This window comes from Cyanistes caeruleus, unplaced genomic scaffold, assembly GCF_971803275.1.
Source record: "Cyanistes caeruleus unplaced genomic scaffold, bCyaCae1.hap1.1 HAP1_SCAFFOLD_65, whole genome shotgun sequence".
Taxonomy (NCBI): domain Eukaryota; kingdom Metazoa; phylum Chordata; class Aves; order Passeriformes; family Paridae; genus Cyanistes; species Cyanistes caeruleus.
The window spans coordinates 2,244,494-2,265,682 of NW_028255884.1; the positions used below are offsets into that span (position 1 = coordinate 2,244,494).

Sequence of the window (21,189 nt, forward strand, 5' to 3'; positions counted from 1 at the left end):
TCATTCCAGACCCCACCCCACCTCCCCAATCCCAACCCCAACCCATCCCATCCCTGCTGGACATCAAGATCCCCTTCCCAAGTCCTATTTCCCCCATTTCACACCTCCCAAACTCCATCACATTGATCCTGCCCCACCCAATGCCCATCTCACCCCTCCTGATCTGCATCCCACTTCACCCAATCCCCTTCCAACCCCATTCCACCTGATGCCTTCAGAAGGCTGACCTAGAACAGAGGCTGGACAGAGTTAAGAATAAAGTTTCTTAAAAGGCCTTAAAGGATACACCTTGGGCAGTACCATAACCTGTATGTACTTGTAGCCAGGGCTACACCCAGGATGGACCAAAAATGGTCACAAAAATGAACAACTGATCACAAGGTCTCACATTTTTAGTTTAGGTCCATCTGCATATTTGGGTTCATTGTCCAGTTACAGCTTCAGATGATGAAGTCCCATCCTTCCTGTTTTCTCTCTTCAGTCCACCCTTGTTTATGCTTTTGGGCTTGGAACTTGTAACGACTGTCCTTGGTATCAAGCTAGAAAAGGAATTGTTTTGTCTACCTGTTGTAGTTTAAGGCCTGGCGATCTGAAGATTTCGGGATGTAACGGAAAGTTAGCAAAAACCCCTCTCTGTTAGGATAGTAAAACCTTCTGTAATTAGCAAATAGCACTCAAGTGTAACGTAAGCAGATGGGAGTAACACAATGACCCTAGGTTATAAAAGGTCAAATTCTCCTGCAATAAACGCCATTGCTTTGCCATCCATCACATTGATGTCTTGTGGGTAGATTGGCCAGGGTGGCCATGGGGGGAGGCCACGGTGCTGGCTCCTGAATTGGGGTGTTTGCCTTGCTTGGAAAACCTACACTACCTACTCTGTGAAGAGAGCTCAGTGACACCTAATGTGAAGTTCAAAACTACAAACCTAGGCAGTGCAGAACATGAAAGATATGAAAGCTAAAATTTAAGGCAACGCACCCTGAGGGGCTGCGGAATCCAGTCATTTTGGGTGGGATTGAGTAGATTTCAGTGGGACTGAGCGGTTTTGAGGTGACAGATCGAACCGTCTCGTCTCCTTGAGTGCCAAGAAATGGAGACAACTCCACCAAATAACCCCACAACCCCTGAATACTCCCAAGTATCTCCCAGATTCCCTTGAAGCATTAGTAAGTGTGAGGTTGTAGATGCCTTTGATGAATTTGTAGACTTTTATTCCAATTTTGTCTGTTTTAAAGAGATGAAGATGAATCAAAAGATAGAACCAAACCAGAATGACCACCAGCCCAGTGTGTTGCCAACACAGATCACTGGGAACGTGGGTCATCAGAGCTCTGCCCAACGTGGGTCCTCTGATGGGGGATGGAGCTGGGGCAGTGCACAAATCTCTTCCTGCACTTGGGGCACTCAAAGGGCTTCCCTTACCGGTGCCTCTGTTGGTGCTGGGTCAAGTGAGAGCTCTGGGTGAAGCTCTTCCCACACTGGGGACACTCGTAGGGCCTCTCCCCAGTGTGGATGCGCCGGTGCCTGATGAGGTGGGAGTTGTGCTTGAAGCCCTTCCTGCAGTCAGGGCAGCGGAAGGGCCTCTCATCCGTGTGACTCCGCTGGTGCAAGAGGAGATTGGAACTACTGTGAAACCTCTTCCCACACTGGAGACACTCATAGGGCCGCTCCCCAGTGTGGATCATCTGGTGGATGGTCAGCTGGGACCTCCGGCTGAAGGTCATCCCACATTCCCCGCACTCATAAGGCTGTTCCCTGGTGTGGATCTTCTGGTGGCAGATCAGGCTGGAGCTCTGGCTGAAGCTCTTCCCACATTCCCCACACTCATAGGGCCTCTCCCCAGTGTGGATGCGCTGGTGGTTGATGAGGTGGGAGTTGTGCTTGAAGCCCTCCCCACAGTCAGGGCAGCGGAAGGGCCTCTCATCCGTGTGAATCCGCTGGTGCCTGAGGAGAGTGGAGCTGGTCTGAAACCTCTTCCCACACTGGGGACACTCGTAGGGCCTCTCCCCAGTGTGGATGCGCTGGTGGATGATGAGTTCGGAACTGCAGCTGAAGCCCTTCCCACATTGCCCACACTTGTAGGCCCATTCCCCGGTGTGGATCATCTGGTGGCGGACGAGGGTTTTCCTCTGGCTGAAGCTCTTCCCACACTCCAAGCACTTGTAGGGCTTCTCCCCATCCTGAAGCTGCTCATGGACCACCAGCTCAGAGCCCTGGCTGGATCTCCGGCCGCCTTCCCGGCACAGGGTGGGTCTTTCCTCCTCAGAGCACCCTGGGATGGGTTTGGAGCCCCTCCTCCTGCGGGATCTCTGGGGATTTTCCTCCCTGTTGGATTCCTGCACTGTGGAGCTGCTCAAAACGGCCTCTTCCATGAGCTTCTCCTGTGGGGATTTGTCCTCCCTGGTCTCCATCCTCAGCTCCTTGTCTGGGGGAGCAAGGACAAGGAGAGGATGGGATTTGCCTCCGTGCCAGAGGGAAGGGGAAGGAGATCCCCCCAGTGCGTCCCCGGTAGGACGGCGTCGGCAGCAGGGTTGTCCTGCAGCCGGGGGCCAGGCTGGGCTGGGAGATGGAGCAGGAGAGAGGGGGAAAGGGGCACTGACTTCCTCCTCACCTGCCTGGGTGTCCTGGGGCATCTTCCTCTTCCTCGTAGCCTCCTTCTCCATCCAGCCAAAGTTTGGGAACGGGAAATCCTGGTTTGGGGAAAAATACAATTCACAAGCACATTGGGTTAGGGTGTTCCTCCTGCCCAAGTTCATCTCTAGAAGTCACCAGCCATCCATAAAAACCTCCAAAACATCAAGATTCAGCCCTGAAAATGCCTCCCAAGAGTTCCCCATCTCTGGTCTGTCCCCTTTGGTGTTCAGGGGCTCTCCGCTGCTCCCACCTGCTGGGGACGGGGGGAACCCGGCCCGGGGAAAAGGAGAGGGAAACTGGGAAAATTGGGGGTTGCAGATCCAACCTGGGGCTGGCTGGGGACCCTGGCTGGGGACTGCCAGCCCTTGGGGCTCCTCTGGGGAGATGTGGGAGGGGGGAACACAGAGAGGGCTGGGGGATCCCAGGAGTGGCAGCACTGGCAGGGACTCGTTTGGACTGGGGTAACTGGAACCTTACTGGGGCAACTGGGAATGACTGGGAATGAGCACAAGCACGCAGAGGGCAACTGGGATATACTGGGAGTGTCTGTGACCACACTGGGAACAGCTGGAACCACAGTGGGAGAAACGGGGAGTGAGTGGGACCATGCTGAGATGGACTGGGACTATTCCAGGGACAACTGGGATCATACTGGTAGGAACTGGGAAGAATTACAACTATTCTGGGATCACACTCAACTGGGATCATACTGGGATCACAGTGGGAACAGCTGGGTCCATGATGGCTGAGACTGGGATGCCACTGAGGGTGACTGGAATCATACTGGGATTGACTGGGAGTGGCTGGGAACAACTGGGATCATGCCGAGAGCAACTGGGAGGAGCTGGGAATGACTGGGAGCGTGCTGGGGCTGACTGGGATATACTGGGAGAGACAGGGAGTCCCAGGGATCACACTGGAGGCTACTGGGGTCACACTGGCACTGCCAGGGAGCAACTGGGGGCCACTGGCCTCATACTGGGAGTGACTGGGATTAGACTGGGAGTGACTGGGATCAGACTGGGAGTTCCTGGGATCATACTGGGAGTGTGCAAGAAGCTGGAAAATTGGGAAAAAAATGTGAAAAAAACAAGGATAAATTCAAGGAAAATGTAAGGGAAAAATCAGGGAAAAAACCAGAAAAATATCAGGGTGAAATTCATAAACATCAGGGAAAAAATCAGGAAAAAATTGGGAAAAAATTTGGGAAAAATGGGAAAATTTGAAAAAATTTGGGAAAAACCAGGAAAAATTTGGGGGGAAAAAAAGAGAAAACTCAAGGAAAAGATGGGAAAAAAATGGGGAAAAAAGTCAGAAAAAGAAAATGGAAAAAAATCTGGGAAAAATCAGAAAAAATGGGGAAAAAATCAGGAAAAAAGAGGAAAAGAAGGAAAATCATGAAAAACCAGGGAAAATTGGAAAGAATATTGGGGAAATCAGAAAAAAAAACTGGGAAAGAACTTGGAAAAATTGGGAAACAACCAGAAAAGAAAGAGGAATAAAATCTGGAATGAAATAGGAAAAATCCCAGGAAAAATCAGGTAAAAACTAGGAAAATTTGAGAAGAAATTGGGAAAAAGCTAGAAACGAATTGGGAAAGGAAAAGAGAAGAATCAGGAAAAAATGGGAAATACATGAAAAAAATTGTGTAAAATTGTGAGAAATCAGGGAAAATATCAGGAAAAAAAAGCCGAAAAGACCCTGGGAAAAATCAGGAAAAAATTAGGAAAAATATTGGAAAAATGAAGGAAAAACCAAAAATAGTTGAGAGAAAAAATTGCAAAAAAATCTGGGAAATAATTGGGAAAAAATCAGAGAAAAAATGTGGAAAAAAAGGAAAATCACGGGAAAATCAGGGAAACAAACCGGAAAAGGATAAAAAAATCAGGAAAAATCAGAAAAAAAATAATGAAAAAAAATCAGGGAAGAATTGAGGAAAACCGGAAAAATTAGGGAAAGGATAAGGGAAAAATCTGGAAAAAAATGGGATTAAAACAGGAAGAAACACAAAAATCAAGGAAAAGTTTGGAAAAAAAAAGGGGAAAAATTGGAAAAAAAATCAGGAAAATAAAAAAATAATGAAAATATTATGAAAAAAAATCAGGAAAAATCAGGAAAAAAAGGGGAAAATGAGGAAAAATATTGAAAAAAATTGGGTCAAATAAAGAAAAGAGAGGAAATAAACCTGGAAAAAAATCAGGAAAAATCAGTAAAAAAAATAGGAAATACAGGGAAAAATCAGGGACAAATTGTGAAAAAAAATGGGGAACAACCAGGAATAAATTGCGAAGAGGGAAAAGTCAGAAAAAATGAGGGAAAATCAAGAAAAAAATTTAGGAAAAATTGGGAAAAAACAGGGAAAAATGAGAAAAAGAAAGAGGAAGAAGACTGGGAAAAAAATGGGATAAATCAAGGAAAAAAATAAAGGAAAAATGAAAAAAAGAAAGTGAGGAAAAAAACTTTGGAAAAATGGGAAAAAAATTGGGAAAAAACCAGGAAATATCAAGGAAACAAACAGGAAAAAAACAGGAAAAATTAGGAAAAAAAGGGGAAATATTGGGACAAATCAGAGGGAAAAATCAGGAAAAAAGATTTGGAAAATATTTGGAAAAAATTGTGAAAAATGAGGAAAAAATCAGGAAAAGAAAAAGGGAATAAAACCTGGAAAAAATCAGGAAAAAAAAATCAGAAAAAAAAATTTAAAAAATTGTGGGAAAATCAGGAAAAGAAAATGGGGAATACAGGAGAAAAAATCAGGAAAAAAATGGGAAAAACTAGAAAAATTATGGAAAAATTGGAGAAAAAGTTGGGAAAAATACAAAAAATTTTATGAAAAGAAGAGCAAAAAATCAGGAAAAACGGAAAAATCAGGGAAAAAATGGTGAAAAAACTGGGAAAAATTCAGGAAAAAATGAGGGAAAAATCAGGAAAAAATAAGAAAACACAAAAAAGAGAGAAAAATATTGGGGGAAATAAGGAAAAAAACAGGATGAAATTCCCCCTATCCCATTTTTCCATGGAATTTTGGGAATTGCCTACCTGGGAGGTTGTAGAAGAATTTCCAGACCTGGGAATCCGGGGAGTGGGGAAAGGTGGAATTGCAGATGAGCTGGTCAAGATTTTTGGGAAGGTTGATGGCCTGGTCCTATTCCAGCTTCCAGAATGTTCGGATGAATCCCACTCCTCCTTCTAGCTAGAAATCATGGAAAAATCATGGGAAAGCTGTGATACAAATTCATCGAGTTTTGCCCCCAAAGCACCCTTTTTTCCCACCAAAATTTCTATTTTTCTCCCCCAAAATATTAATTTTTTGAAATAATTAAATGGGGAAGATTAGGGGGAAATAGGGAAAAATAGGATGGAAATGGAGCAAAAATGGGGGAAATTGGAGCCAAAATGGGAAAATAATAGGGAAAAAATGGGATAAAAATAGGGAAAAATGGGAGAAAGAAATGGAAGAAAATTGGGATAAAATTGTGGAAAAATGAGATAAAACCAGGATAAAAATGGGGAAAATAATGGGGAAAACTGGGGTAAAAATGGGAACAAAAATGGTAAAAATGAGGCAAAAATGGGAGAAAAATGGAAGAAAATAGGGAAAATAAGAGAGAACATGGGAAAAAAACTGGGGAAAAATAGAGCAAAATAGCATAAAATGGGGAAATGGGGAAAAAAATAGATAAAAAATGGGAAAAAATTGGGGGGAAAATAGGGAAACCTGGGGAAATAATTGAATAATGGAGGAAAAATAGGAAAAAAATCAGGAAAAAATGGAGAAAACTGAGGAAAAATGAGATAAAAAAGGCAGAAATGGAGGAGAAAGGAAAAAAATGAGGGAAAAGTTGGTGAAAAATAAAAAATAGGATAAAAATGACGAAAACTATATGAAAATAGGATAAAAATTAGGAAAATAGAGCAAAAATGGGATAAAAATGGGGAAAATTGGATAAAAATGTGGAAAAATGGGATAAAATGGAGACAAATTGTACTCTAATAGGGAATGACTGGGAGTGATTTGGTTTATCGTGGGGCGCACAGGAAACTGGAGCCACACGGGGTGAGCAACTGGGCAATGCTGGGAGCAGCCACTGCCGGCACCGGGAGCCCCGAACCCCTTTCCCGGCCATGCCGGACCCGCATCCCCCCGGCCCCTTTGCCGGGGCTCTGCCGCCACCGCCACCGGGACCCCCCAAAAACACCTCCCGGGGACCCCCGGGGTGCCCCCGAGGGGCATCTGCGGCTCGGCTCTGGAGCCCTGCCATCCCCAAACATCCCCCCCAAAAACCCCAAAGCCAGGGAGCCCCGGGGGATTTGGGGCGAGCTCCCCCTCCCCGGGCACCTGCGGGATGGGGGGCGATGGTCCCGAAGGAGCTGCAGATGCAGAGAGCGGGGAGCGCAGGTGGAGCCTCCTCTGCCTGCTCCAGCTCTTCCTCCTCCTGCTCCTCCTCTGTCCCTCCTCTGTCCCTGTGCGTGGTTCGGAGCCCTCGGGTGAGCGGGGCCGGGCCGGGACACGATGGGAAAGGGCTGGGTCCCCCACAAACCGAGCTGGGGGCAGCGGAGGTTTGGGGGAACAATGGGAACGAGGCGGGACAGGGGAACAGGGGGAGGTGGGAGCACTGAGGGTCCCCCAGTTCACCCCAGGAGCCCCAAGCCCCGTCCCAGCCCCCCCAGTTCCCCCCGCAGCCCCGGCTGAGGGGGGCTCAGCCCAGGAGCCGCCGTCGTTCGGGGCTCCCCCGAGTGCAGGAACGGGAGAGTTCCCGGCTCGGGGAGGCCCCAGCACAGGAGGGGATCTTGTCCCTCTTCCAGGGCCTTTCAGGGTCTTCAGGCCCCTCTCAAGAGGAGTTTTTCTCTTTTTCAGGTATTTTGGGGGGGGTCCCACCACTACAGGGGTGTTTTTTCCTCCCCATTTTAGGGTGTTTGTGCAGCCGCAGCCCCACAAGCCCCTTTTGAGGGGGGATCATGACGGCTTTAAGTGACATTTTTAGGGGTGTCCCCACCCCAAGCCCCTGTAGGGGATGTTTTGTCCCCCCAGGGTGGATTTTGGGGGTACTCTCTACCATGGCCGCTTTAAGGGCCCCCGGTGTTGTCGGGTCCCACTGTAACTCCTCTTAAAAGGGCAACACCGCTCCCGTTGGTTCCGGCAGTGGAGCCCGGGAGGGGTTGGGGGTCCCGGGAGGGGTTTGGGGGCACCTGGGTGATGCCGATGGTGTCCATGGGGATCCCGTGCTCGGTATAAACCTTCATGAGGGGTTCCTGGGGTTTTTCAGAAGTTCTGGGTGTTTTTGGGGCCACGGTGATTTTTGGGGGGTTCTCAGGGGGTTTACAGGGGTCCCGATGGGGGAATTTGGGTGATCCCGGGAGTGGAATTTGGGATCTCAAGGTTGTTTTGGGGAACCTGCTGGTGATGGAGATGGGGACCCCATGCCAGGTATGAACCTTCTCAATGTCTCTATGGGGTTTTGTGGTTTTGGGGAGTTTTTGGAGCATCCAGGGCTATGTTTGGGATCCCGGGGAGGTTGGGGTGTCCCGGGGGCTTTGGGGGTTCTCGGCAGGTTTGGGGGTACCTGGGCAATGCGGGTGGCAGTGCTGGGGACCCCATGCCGGGTTTGAACCTTCTCACTGTGCATGGGCAGCATCAGCGTGTTCAGGGAGATCCTGGGGGGCCCGGGGGGTCACCCCAAATCCCAGGGACCCCAAATGCTGAGGGACCCCCCGAACTGCCCTCAGCGCTGGATCTGCTGCAGGCAGGGGGGCACCAGCACTCGGCCCCCAGCCTCCACCATCACAGGGGGGCTGTGGAAGAAATCTGGGGGTGCACGGACAGGTCGGGTGGGACCCAGAAAGTCCTGGGGGAGGGGACACGGGGGGACTCCCAGGAATTCCCGTTATGGGGGAAAGAAGAGGGACCAGGAAGAGTTTGGGGGCGCTGGGTGGGTCAGGGGGGACCCCCAGGAGTCTTGTGGGGGGTGGGAAGGGCAAAGAACAGGGTGATCCCCAGGATGGGTTTGGAGGGGAACCGGATTGGAGCTCCCATGGCTGCGGGATGGGAAGATCTGCCCATGGAATTCTATGGGAATGGAATGGCAGTGAGATCCATCCACAGAATTCCCATGGGAATGGGACAGCAGCAGGATCCATTCACGGAGATCCCGTGGGAGTGCGATGTCTGAGATCCATCCATGGAATTTCCGTGGGAATTGCCACATTCCCAAATTTTGCCCTCCCAAATCCCACATTTGCATTCCCATATTCCCATGGCAATTCTGCCCTCCCCACCTTTACACTCCAGCACCTCCCGCCCATATCTGACCTATTTCCGGAGACATTCCCTGCAGCTGTGAGCCAGGGAATTTGTTAATCCCTCAGCCTGGATCTCAGGGATCCCCATGGCGGTGCCACAGTTGCCATCGCAGCCCCACAGATCCCCCAGCCCCGGCTCCCCCCGCTCAGCCCCGCTCTGGCTGTGCCGCTGCTGCAGCATCTGCAGCTCCCCGCTGGCCCCGCCATTGGCGCCGCTCTTTGCTGCCCGCCAGTGGCAGCCCGAGGCTGCAGTGACGTCACCGGTCGCCGGGCAGATCCCGGCGGCGCAGGGCGGCTAAGGCGGAAGCGAAAGTGCCCGAGGGAGCGCGGGGGGAGGGGACGGAGCAATTCCAGGGAATTCCCCTGGATCCCCTCCCGGGATCCCCCGGGACCCTCCTCGGCCGCGCACTGCGGGACCCCCGGGACAAACTGGGCTGAACTCCCGGGCCCTGCGCCCAAACTCTGCCTGGAACCCGCCGGCTTCGGCCCAAAGCGGGGGAAGCCCCGGCATCCGCGGATCCCATTTTTCCTGCGGCTGCGGCTCCCCAGCCCCGGCGGAGCAGGAGCGGGCGCTGGGAGCCCGAGCCCCGATTCCCAATCTCCTTCTCTCGCTCTCTGCTGCTCTCTCCCTCTCCTTTGGGTGATCAGAAATGCCAGAGCGGCTGGAGAGCCCCGTGCCCAGCTCGGCTTTCCCTGGAAAGGGAGGCCTGGGGGTGCGGTGCCCCGGGATGGCCGGGAATGGGGCTCCGGGGGTCCCCGGGCTGACGGAACCGGGGGATCCAGGGGCTGGCAGGGGAGGATCCCCGGGAAAGGGGGTGCAGGGCGCTGTTGGTGCAGGAGAAGGGGGTGCAGGGGGTCCCGGAGCTGGGGAAGGAGATGCGGGGGGGTCCCAGGGCCCAGGAATGGGGATCCAAGGGGGTCCCAGGGGGGCTCCCCAAAGCCCCTCCCAGGGCACAGCAGGAGCTGGGTCAGGAGCTCTGGCAGAGACAAAAGGGGGTGAGCCCAGCATGGGGGGACATGGGGGAGTCACAGGCGCTCCCAGGGGGGGACAAGACCCCCAGGGACCCCTCCTCACCTTCTCCCACGCACCCCAACAGAGCCCCTAAATGGATGAGCAGAGCTCGGTGACTGCAGTATGAAACTTGTTCAGTGGCACAGGAGGATTTAGAATTGAGGACAGGGGAAGGGTTTAACCCAGCCTCCTGTTTGAACAGCCTGGAGAGGGGGCTGGGGAGAAACCCATGCCTGCATTGAACTGAGAGAGATCCAGACCCGGGCTGGGAGAGATTTGAGACACACCCATCTTTGGACTTTGCTGTCAAAGTGACAGCGACAGTGACACCCTGTCACATAAAGGTAAAACCTTACAAAAGAAAGGACTTGTAAAATTGTGGTTTAGGACTTGTTACTTGGGCTTAGTGTAGCTAGCAGCTGGCCTGATAAGTTCCCAGGCAAAAACATTTTGAGAATGAAAAGTTTGTTAACATAACAAACTATTCTTGGGGAGAAAAACAAGTGCACCTGAAGTAACAAGGGATCTGTCCCATGGGAATCAGTAGAAAAAGTAGGAAAACATTGTTAGAGAGAAAAGTTTGGATTGACGTGTACACTCACCATTACCAACCAGTGAACTGAGTTCCCAACCAACTGGAATTAAGCACGGTGCCTTCTGATAACCATGTAAATATAAGCTGTGTGCAATAAAGCTTTGGCTATGGTGGAAGAAGAAACAGGTGTCATTGTCCATCTCTACTGCGACACACCCAAGCAGGACATCGGGTCCTGCCGAAGCAGAGGAAAGAAGCAGCTCTGGTGGCCAAGTGGCACGGCCCATTCCAAGTGTCCCTGAGCACAGAAACAGCCCCAGCACAGCTGAACACGGGGGGACCCCTCAGCCTCGGCTCAAGGGCTCTGCAGCCCCGCAGATTTGGATTTCCCGGCTGCAGCAGGAGGATGGGAGCCGCCCCTGAGCCTGCACTGAAGGCAAGGCAGCAGCAGCCAGGGCTCCCCAGCGGGGGAAGCCCCTGGGCCTGCCCACAGATCCTCTGCTGAAATCCTCGGCCTGGGCACCCTCCTTTGGCATCTCCAGCCCCTGCGGGACAATCCTGGCTGGCACTGCTGGAGCTTCAGGGCTTTCTGTGCCTGCCCTCGCCACAGCTGCTGGGGAAGGCACCGGGAGAATTCCACTCTGGCTCTCAATTACACTCACACTCTGGGCTGGCTGGGATTAGAGTATTGGAAAATATACCAAGTGTAAAATTATTTTTTATCTGATTTCTCCAGTCAGGCTTGGTTTGCATTTGCCTTGGGAAAAGGAATTTTCAAGGGTTTTATAAAGGCATGTTCCACCACTCAGCAGAGATGAGCTTAACATCTCAGTTGACTGGGAATAGCCCAAAAGATTCCCACAAAGACAACGACCATCAACAAAACATCAATACCCAGCAGCAAACATCAACCAACATCTACCCCAGACACTGCCCTGGCACAGCTGGAGACACCTGGTCTGGAAAAGGCTGAGCAGGAAATCCAGGAGTGCAGACCTAATTCACATCAGAGACACAGAAATCCGGGTGCAACAGGAAACCAAACACTAAGAACTCCACAACTTGGAAACAATGAACACTAAACCAATGGATTTCTATGGGTTCAGACTGTATTAAGTTTAGGAAATATCTAGTAAAACTCCCATGTCATGGAATGATTTTCTCTGCACATGCAGACTATGTGTGGTTGAAATGATTCTGTTCAGAATCAAGTAATGCTTTATTTCTCTAATGACATTTTGGAGAGTTTTTACTTTTCACAGTTTCAGTGAAAGGATTACACCATTAGAAGAATTTTTCGTAATAATTCTACTTTTCTGTTGTCAGTTCTGTTTGGGCCAGGGGTGTGAGAATCAGTTTTTAGTCAGAAGAGAAGAAAAAGAAAATACTTGATTTCTTTCTAATTTTTGTTTTTATGTTTGTGCGTGGCTCTTAGGGATGGCAACATTATGGTATGGGTTTTTCCATGTTCACCTTTAAGCTGCGTTTTGAAAAGTAGAAGAGTTTGAAAGGATACCCTTTAAAAGGTAAACAGTTAATAGAAAATTGTTTAAAAAAAACAACAAAGAAACAGCAGATGGGGGAGGGAGCCCTCCATGTGAGTCATCCCATGGCTGCCCTGGAAGAGAAGCTTCATTCCAGGCAGCCAGCAGAGGAGCTTTAGAAATGCAAATTAACACCTCTGGGGCAAAGCCTGGACAATGTACCAGGGTGTTCCTGCCGGGGGAGGAATTGGGCTGAATTCCTCTGCCCCTCAGCCCAAGCTCTGCCTGGGGGCACAGGCAGAATTTGCACAGCTAAAGGCAGAGCCCATGGTGAGGATATCTGACTCTGCAGCAGAAATTGGTTAAGCTGCAAAGGAAAATGGCAAATGGAGATAGTTGTGAAAACTTCACTATAAAAAATGGGCGGAAATCATCCCAGTCCCCACCTGAACTTGTGCTCTCACTTTCTATGTTATCTAGGGTGAATTAGAGCACTGGGGTTTTTTTGCTACCCCAAGTTCAAGGAAATCAGTTGGGAATCCAAGTATGTGCTGATTAAATTAGAGAAAAGCCAAAAATTGATGCAGCCCTGGCTGGAGGGAATACCCAAAAATGGGGAAAATATGAACAGCCACCAGAACAAATCCTGTAACACCATGGGCCAGGCCATGGGAACCCTAACAAATTCATATCAGGAGCCAGAGAACTAATTTATCATTTCCATGGTATAATTAGATTATATGATGTCCTCAAAATAATCCCCAACCAGACAGCTCCAGTTCCTGACTTTCTTCCCAACCAATCTGCTCAGATGAGGAACACATTTCACCATGGGATAGAGTCACATTATCTTTTAGCAGGAAAAGGAGGCAGAGTTTGTGGAAAGTTAAATGACTCAAACTGCTGTTGGCAAACAGATCACAGAGGAAAAGTGGAGAAACAGATAACAAAGGGTATAAGAAAAATGTAATGTACCGGTCCAAATGTGGTAAGGATGGGAACGGGCAACTTTTTTGTGGTTCCCTGGCAGACCATGGGTTAAACGAATGCAGTTTCTCCTCTTATGTTCTACAGCAACTCTCATCTTTTCACCATGCACACACCTTGCTGAGTGCAGCTCATTCAGCAGCTGAGCAAGGGGATGCAGGGGGCAGCCAGGCCTCCTGAGCCACAAACGGCTACAAAAGGACAGAGAATGAGGGCACCGAGAGCAATCCCAAAATCAAAGAACACCCAGGAAGAAAAAACAGAGCCAATGAGTGAATCTGCTTGCAGATAGGGCCACGGACTTGCACATAAGGAAGCAATGGGAGAAAGCATCACTTTCAGAAAATGTTACCAATTGACAAGGACCGCTGCTCTGACAAAGTCCCGCTAAATTCCTGAACTTCCAGAAGAACAAAGACTTAACAGAGCCATCAATATCGGATGTTATACAAAAGTGGTGGGTACATATTAACCGGGACATGCAGGAGGCAGATGGGGAAGTCTGAACCTTCCAAGCACCTCCGCCAGTGGGGAAAGGGACAGGGACACGCGGCCGGGAAAATCAGGACAAAAACGAGGCCGCGTCCTCCAGCAGCTGGAGAGAGCGCACGGCAAATGCCCCACGGCCTCTCCCTTTGGGCAGCAATAAAGTCACTCTCACACCGCTCCTCGGGCTCCTTTGGCCACACAAACCTCTGGCGCCGGGAATTTTCCCGCCCAGCCCCGGGCACAGCGCAGCCACCTCCGGGCTACCGACACGAACCGGGACGAGCCAGCGCTGCTCCGGCACCGGCTCCTGCCGAGGCCCCAGCGGGAAGGAGACCGCGGGCAGCCGCTCCCGCAGCGCCCTCACGCCAGGGCCAACACGGGCCGGCCACGGCACAAGCCACCCGCCACAGCCCCCCGCCGCCCCCTCCCGGGCCCGCAGCGAGCCCCGAGCCCCCGCAGAACCGAGCGCGGCTCCCACCTGCGATGGCTGGGGCCGCCTCCGAGCTCCGCCGCCGCCTCACCGGGCTCCGGCCGCTGCCGCCGCTGCCGGGCCCGCACAGACGCTCCGGCAATGGCGGCTCGCCTGCCCCACGGCCGCCCTGGGGGCGCCAGCGGGGCCGGGCTTGTCCCCGATCTGCCCAATCAGCGCGCGCCAGAGCCACGAGTGACGGCAGCAGCAGCCAATCGCAGCCAGCGGCGGGCTCTGCACACGGCACAGCCCCGCCCCACGCTCTCAGGGCCCGCCCCGGGCTGTGTGAGGGGAAGGGCGGAGATGAGGAACAGGCCTGGAACGAGCCCGGCCCGAGCCGCCATTGAGCTCCCAACACAAACAAAGTTCTCCGCAGCTCCCGGCCCACCTTTCTCTGCCCTGGGTGTTCGGTGGCTCCGGCTCAGCGGGAAGCCCTGGAGCCGCACTTCTCCCACCTCTAATTAGGTGCCTCAGCGCATCGCTCGTATTTCCCCCAAAAAGGAGAAAACTGCCCCAAATCCCTGTGGATGAGTGGGGGAGGAGAGAGATTTCTGGCAGAAAATTCCAAAAACTCAGTGAAGGATTAGTGAGAAGTAAATTAATACCCCTAAAACCAGCTTCCCCCCACCCCTCCCTCCTCCCAGCTGTGCCTCCTACCCTGGCACTGCAGGTGCGGTGAATTAAAGGGCCAGGAGACCTTCTGCTCCCATTAACAAGCCTTTATTAGAGAGAACTGGGCCTAGAGGTGGGGGCTCGGGGTGCAAGCCGCCGCTGCTCCCTGTGGTCAATGTCGAGGATCACACAGGCCTGTCATCATCCACTGTCACCAGGACCAGAGCCTCTATCCTCGCCAGGATCACCCAGAGACTCTGTCTTAAGCTCAACTGTCTAGGGGTGTCTTCCCTCTCAAGTCCTGCCCAGGTCATGGCAACCAGCTTGCTGGACTGGGATTGGCGCACCCAGTCTCCCCAGGTCCCCGCTGCCTCCACAGTGTGGTCCTCCAGATGTTCCCTGAGCGTGGCTCGTTGTCCAGGGCTGTCTTCGCTCCCAGGTGGTAATATGATTTTAATATGCACCCATGTGCAAGTCTTTATGGGAAATGGGGAAGTTCATCCTGGGCAGCAGCGGCTAAATTGCCCGACGGGTTGGGAGGGGGTAAGGGATGGGGATACAAATGCAAGGATAAAACAAGTACAAACTTCTTGACAGTGGGCCCTTTTAAGGCTTGCAACACCAAAAAGAAATAAAACAAATATGAACTCCTTAACAGTGAACCTTTTTGGGACTTACAACACCAAAACCCCTTATCCAGGGACCTAAACTGGGATTGAAACAGGAACATATAATTTGAACATTGGGATTTTTATTTATAACAATATCCCCCCTCTTTTAATTTGACCAGGCATCAGCCTGCGTCAACTTGTTGTTTCAGGCTCCTGGTAGTGAAACTTCTTTAGTCTTTGGTATTGGTCATATACCCTTTTTGCTTCTTTCAGCTCTGAACTTTCTAACATTAGGATCTTAGTTTTTCCCTTCTCTTGGGTTATTTCTAATGAGTTGTAGATCGTGCTGCTAGACTGTATTACTGAGGTAATCATTCTGATCAAACACGGGATGATGCAGGGAAGAAACAACAGTCCTGCTAGTCCCCCTATACCAATGAATGCCACCTTTTTCCACCAGCCCTTAAAGGACCAGAAACTATCCCACCAATCAGTATTCAGGATCGGCATCCATTCTTGGTTCCCTAAGTAGGAGATTTTTCTGATCTCTTTAGAAATATTCCAGATTACTTCACTTTTATCATCTATTTCTAGGCAGCATTCAGAGGTGTTGAACTTCCCACAGATTTCCCCCTCATCAGCGAGAAGGTAATCTACTGCCAGTTGGAGTTGGTACACCAGGTACATCAGGTCTGGGAGAGGTGGTCACTTATATGATCAAGAGCCAGGGCTGTTTTGTTCCATGTTATTTCAATTACAGCTTGGAGCCTGATTATTCTGTTTAACATGTATATTGGGGTCCTATATCCCCAGGACCCATCCTGGGCCCAGGTCGCTGGCCCATAAGTTCTTATTATTTCCTCCAGGGTCCAGACTGTTCCTTTCCAATTCTGGGTCCCTCCTGTGCTTATTACACTCCTCTTCTTCCTTTTTAGGGGCCTCTTTAGGTTGTCATATGCTGGTACTCCAAGCTCTGAGCCAGCTTGTTTTGGGAGCAGGAAGAAAGCTGGCTTTATCACCCCAATCGTGCAGCTACCTGACCAGTCTCCTGGTAGATGTGTATAAGCTGCATCCCCGCAGATCCAAAAGAAATCATCTGGGGCTTCCCAAAAACCCTCCCTGTCTTCATAGGGGTACTCCCAATGCTTTGATAGGCTTCTAATTCCCCAGAAGGGATTGATCCCTTTTTCTGCACATTCGTAAAGGTTATATCCTTTGTGATGAATGCACCCTTTTTCCCTCTTCTCTAAGGATCAATATCTTAGGGTTGAGCTCCTGGGGGAACCCATTTAGTTCCTAGATTCTTCGTTATATCTTTTGCATGCCATCCGCCCCACCAGGGTTCTATATCTTTTTCCAGTTTGTAGAATACAGTCTTCCCCAATTACCTTAGCCTTTAATTCCCATTTTTCTCTTCTCCTATACCCTGGTGTGCTTTGGCCTTCCCCAGTTCATTTTATGCTTAGAATTTCTCAAGGTTTCAAGCTAATTCCCTCCCAGGGCCAAATATCAGACATTTTAGTACTCCCACATACCCAACAATCAGTTATATTTAATTCCTTGCTGATGTTTTCAACTAAATCAATGAACAAGTTCTTCCCACTCAAATTTTCCTATTCTTCATTTCCCACGCTCATGTCCACTCTTTTCTCCTTTACCACATCAGGTTCACCTTTTACTGGTTCGTTCTTTTCAAAGCACAGCCAAGTATCCCTCATGGGACAGTCTCCCAAAAGACGTTCTCTAAAAGTGGCCATATTTCTGGTAATCCAGTATGTTTTTCCGTTTTCTTGGCATTCTTCTAATGGTGATTTGTTATAACAAGAAGGACTCAAGTTTGTGTGGACCCTTACCAGGGACCCTAGATTTTCCCCATCATACAAGGGATAATAACATTTCATGCAAGAGTCTGTCCCCATGGCATTGGTGAGGTGCATTGCTATCACCAGACCTACCATGAGCCTTGTGATGATCCTTTTAGGCTCCCTGCAGTCCGTGACTCCCAAGAGTCCAGCAGGAACCATGTTTGATCTCCCCTGGTCTTGCCTCTTGGGGTTTTCCTGACACTCTTTTGGGTGTCTGTGTCCAAGGCTTACAGATTTATTTTTTTGTCCTTCTCCTTTTTACTGTTGTCGTTTTTGGTCTTGGGAAAAGCTGCCCAGGGAGGGATATAGTCTTGGCTAGGAAATTGGAGCCTTATTCGGGGGGGAGGGGAGGGTTATTTTACTTTTTAAAATAATAATAATAATAATATAGTTACAAGTTAAGCACAACTGAAAAACACTTTAACATTAGTTCACAAACTTTAAAGAAACACTTAACCACAAATGTTGCAGCCAAGAGAACACTTAACAACAACTGTTGTAATTCCAGTTCCTGATTGGGGACTTTAGTCTCTGGGTTTCCTTCTTAAGGTTATTTTCAAGTCCTTGCTGTTGGGGACAATAGTCCAGTTAGAGGGATCTTTTTCGGAGTTTACTTCCCCATCTGGTGGTGCCACTGGTCCTTTAACTCGACTCACGTGTGTCCACCCTTTTTCCCGGGTTCTCACAGCCGTATGTGTGGTGAGTTGAACTTGGTAGGGTCCTTCAAACTTTGGAGTGAGAGGAGAGTTAGCCCAAGATTTTACCAATACCCAATCCCCAGGGTTGATATGGTGTGTGTCTACCTCAAAGGGAGGAGTTTGAGGGAGATACCCTTTTTTCCTGAGGTTTTCTAAAGTTTTAACAACGGTTTCCAAATACCTCCTTGAGGTTTCCTCCCCTTCAGTATAGTGGGCAGTGCTGTAAGGGTAATTAGGAAGGGGAGGCCAAATAACATTTCATAGGGGGATACCCCTACATCTGCTCGAGGTCGTGTTCTTATCTGTAATAAAGCCAAAGGGAAACATTTTATCCAATCTAATTTAGTCTCCAGAGTCAGCTTGGTTAAGGTCGTTTTTATGGTCTTATTCATCCGTTCTACCTGACCGGAGCTCTGGGGATGCCATGGGGTGTGTAACCTCCACTTTATCCCCAGGGCTTCAGTGGTTTCCTGGAGGACACGGGCAGTGAAATGGGGGCCTTGGTCCGAGTTTATGTTATTGATTAACCCATACCTGGGGACAATATGTTCCAAAAGTATTTTGACTACTACTCTCGCTGTTTCATTCCAAGTGGGAAAAGCCTCTGGCCAATGGGTCAGGTGATCTAAGATCACTAGCACGTGTTTGTATCCCTGTCCTAGAGGCATTTCTGTGAAATCAATTTACACATTTTGGAAGGGTCTCTCCGCTAGTTCCCTCCCCCCTGGTACGGGTTTCGTCATCACTCGTTGGTTTACCCTTTGACACGTTACACAGCCCTGAGTGATGGCCTTTGCTATATCATAAACCCCTATGCAGATGTTCTCCCTCAAGGAGTGGTCACATAGACCCTGCGTCCCCCACTGTGTCAATTTGTGTATTTCATCCAATACCCTGCTGTTGCAGTCCACAACTCCAGGATCTCATCCAGGGAAGCAGCAGGATTCTGGGAACCAGCATCAAACACCAACCGAGACGGGCTCCCGTTCATGAAACCATTTATTCAGCATGGGAACAAAGTCAGGTCCAGAACAGAGAGCCCTGAACAGAGGCACAGCAGGGGTTTTTGAGGGACAGAACCCCCGAGGGTTTCCACCTTTGAGGGTGGAGTTCAGGGTCAGGGACCAGTAGAAGCACAGCAAGGGAGAACCCCCCAGGGACTCAAACCCAATCAGAACTCCTGGGCCGCCCTTCACAAGGGGTTTGGGGTGGGACAATGTAACTCTTTGTCTCCCTGAGGCTGCTACCACACCACTATAATATTTTTTCCCCTGATCTATCATGCTGAGCACCATGCAAGGCTGTAGAGAAGTCAAGACAACCTCTGCTTTTAAAACTCTGCCCTGCAGCTATTCCTTGCAGTGCTGTCAGCAGGGAAGTCATTTTGTCTTCTAAAACCTTACTTCTGATAGTTTTTCCCATTTGAAAACTATCTGGGCCAGGGGCAGCACCCAGGGACCTGCCCTGCCTGGGGGAACTTATAACTGGATCTTATAACTAAGTATCAGAAACAAGGGCACACACTCTGTATTCCAGACTCCAACATTTTATTCTTATTCTTAATTTTCCATGTTTTAAGTACTACTACGTCTTCATCTACTTCAGCTTCTACCTCTTCTTCCTAATATTCCTATTCTTATTCTTTATCATTTTTTGGTTTCTGGAGGGTCCTATGCAGGTTTTAGTGGGGGGGGGGGGGGTGTTGGGTTTTTTTCTTTCCTACTACTACTTCCTAAACACAACTTTCTTTTCTTTTGTTAGAATTGTGTGTGTTGCAGTCCAGCAGGCCACCGTCGTGTCCTGGGAGCAGCACCTCCTGTCTGTGTCCATTCCTCATGGCCAAAGTGCCCCAGGATCAGCATGGAGTCCTTTCCTGAGGAGAGGAAATGGCCTTGGAGTGCAGCAGGGAGGAGCTGGAGCCAGTGTCCCTGCAAAGGGCCAAGAGCCGTGTGGCTGTGGCCCTCGGGGACCCGGTGCAGGGGTGCCGCTGGCGGTGCCAGGCTGCCGCTGGGAGCCGATGACTTTCCAGGTGCCTTCCCGGCCGGACGATGGGCCGGGATGCGGCGCTGAGCCCCGGCAGCGAGGGTCCCCCTTTGGGTGCCGCTTTGGGCTGCCGTGTGCCCTTGGGGAGCTGCCCCGGGGGTGCTGCAGAGCGGCCGGGGCCGGCTCAGCCCGCAGGGCCAGCGCAGGCCGGGGCAGCCCGTGCGGCTCCCTCGGGGCACCGGGCAGGCCGCGGGGCAGCCGCCATCTGCAGCCCGGCGCTGCTGGCAGCGGGCGCTGATCCTGTGGCTGTGCCACCAGGCAGGGGCAGAGGAACAGCCCCCACAGCACCCACAGCTCCCACAGTGCCTGCCTCAAGAGTGAGCGGCCTTTCCTGTGGGGAAGCGGCTGCCCAGGAGAAGAGACATCTTCCACCGTGGCTTGGGCTGCCAGAGGGCCAGGCCCGGCACAGAGTTGCTCTTGCGGGCACAGCTCCTGGCTCCTGGCACTCCACCCAAGCTTCTCGACGGACAGGCAGCAGGATTCCCTCTCGGGCTAAATCTGCCAGTCTCTGCTGCCTGGCCTCTTCTCCTTCCTCGTGCAGCTCCAGGACGCTCACCTCATCCCAGTCATCGTCCTCCCGCTGCCAGGCCTTGAGCTGGCTGCACAGGATGTCGCAGTATTCCCTGCTGTCCTGAGCCAGCTCTCCATCACTGTCATCATCCCAGCTGGACCTGGAGGATTTTCTCTTTGCTTTGCCTCCAGTCACCTCCTGGCCATCCTGGCACAGCTCTTGCTTGCGGCAAGCTTCCCAGTCCAAGAGTGCCCGGCGGCTCGTGCCTTCTCCTGGGGACAGCCGCTGCTCAGGAGATTCTTCCCAATCTGAGAATTCCTGACAGTGATCGCTGTCCGCCTGCCACGGCTCCTGCTCCCTGCACTCGCCCCACTCGGAGACAACTGGGGAGGGCTCTTGCTCCCTGCCCTCATCCCAGTCCCAGAAATGCCAGTAGCTCCCCCATACTTGGACCAGCTCTTGCTCAAGGCCTTCATCCCACTCAGAGCTCCTGGCAGCTTTGGGCTTCTCCTGGGGACAGCTGTGGCTCAGTGCAGGCTTCCCCTGGAGTCCCTTGCTGGAACTTGTTCATTTCTCCTGGGCAGAGCTCTGGCTCTTCCTCAGCGCAGGGCTCCACGGCTCCTCTCCTCCCTCTGCTCGCCCTCTCAGCCTCCTCCTGCTGCTCCCTCAAGGCCTGGGCTCTCTGTGAGCCGGGCCAGGGCCTGGGGGGCTGGGACTTGGGCTTCGCCTTCTCCTCCTCCGTGCCTGCAGTTCTCTGGCGCACACAGGTACCTGGACACAGCCACTGTCCTGGGACTGACCCAGGCCCCACAAGCCCTTTATATACCCCCCAGCCGGGGCGGGGCTCTGCCATGTCACAATGGACTTTGGGCACCGCAAGGTCCCGCGTCACCACGGCCCCTGACGCACTGTGCCTGTGTCACAAAGGGCACCATG

The 21,189-nt window shown here is 51.2% G+C and overlaps 1 protein-coding gene across 1 annotated transcript; it reads right to left on the reverse strand.

The window, feature by feature from the left end:
* Nucleotides 1-249: 249 nt before the first annotated feature.
* LOC147647161 (uncharacterized) lies at nucleotides 250-14,028 on the reverse strand. Its single transcript, XM_086872512.1, has 5 exons — nucleotides 13,923-14,028; nucleotides 6,977-7,101; nucleotides 5,677-5,826; nucleotides 2,615-2,693; nucleotides 250-2,428 (listed from the first exon to the last, which is right to left on the reverse strand). Exons 4-5 carry the CDS (start codon nucleotides 2,664-2,666, stop codon nucleotides 1,422-1,424), a joined length of 1,059 nt encoding a protein of 352 aa, XP_086728638.1. The 5' UTR covers nucleotides 2,667-2,693; nucleotides 5,677-5,826; nucleotides 6,977-7,101; nucleotides 13,923-14,028; the 3' UTR covers nucleotides 250-1,421.
* Between the last annotated feature and the right edge of the window lie 7,161 nt (nucleotides 14,029-21,189).

Coding starts and splice junctions, on each gene's coding strand:
- LOC147647161 (XM_086872512.1), bottom strand. CDS start 2,666: ATGGAGAAGGAGGCTACGAGGAAGAGGAAGATGCCCCAGGACACCCAG. Junction 2,429..2,614: donor GCCCCAGGACACCCAGGCAG/GTGAGGAGGAAG, acceptor TTGCTCCCCCAG/ACAAGGAGCTGAGGATGGAG.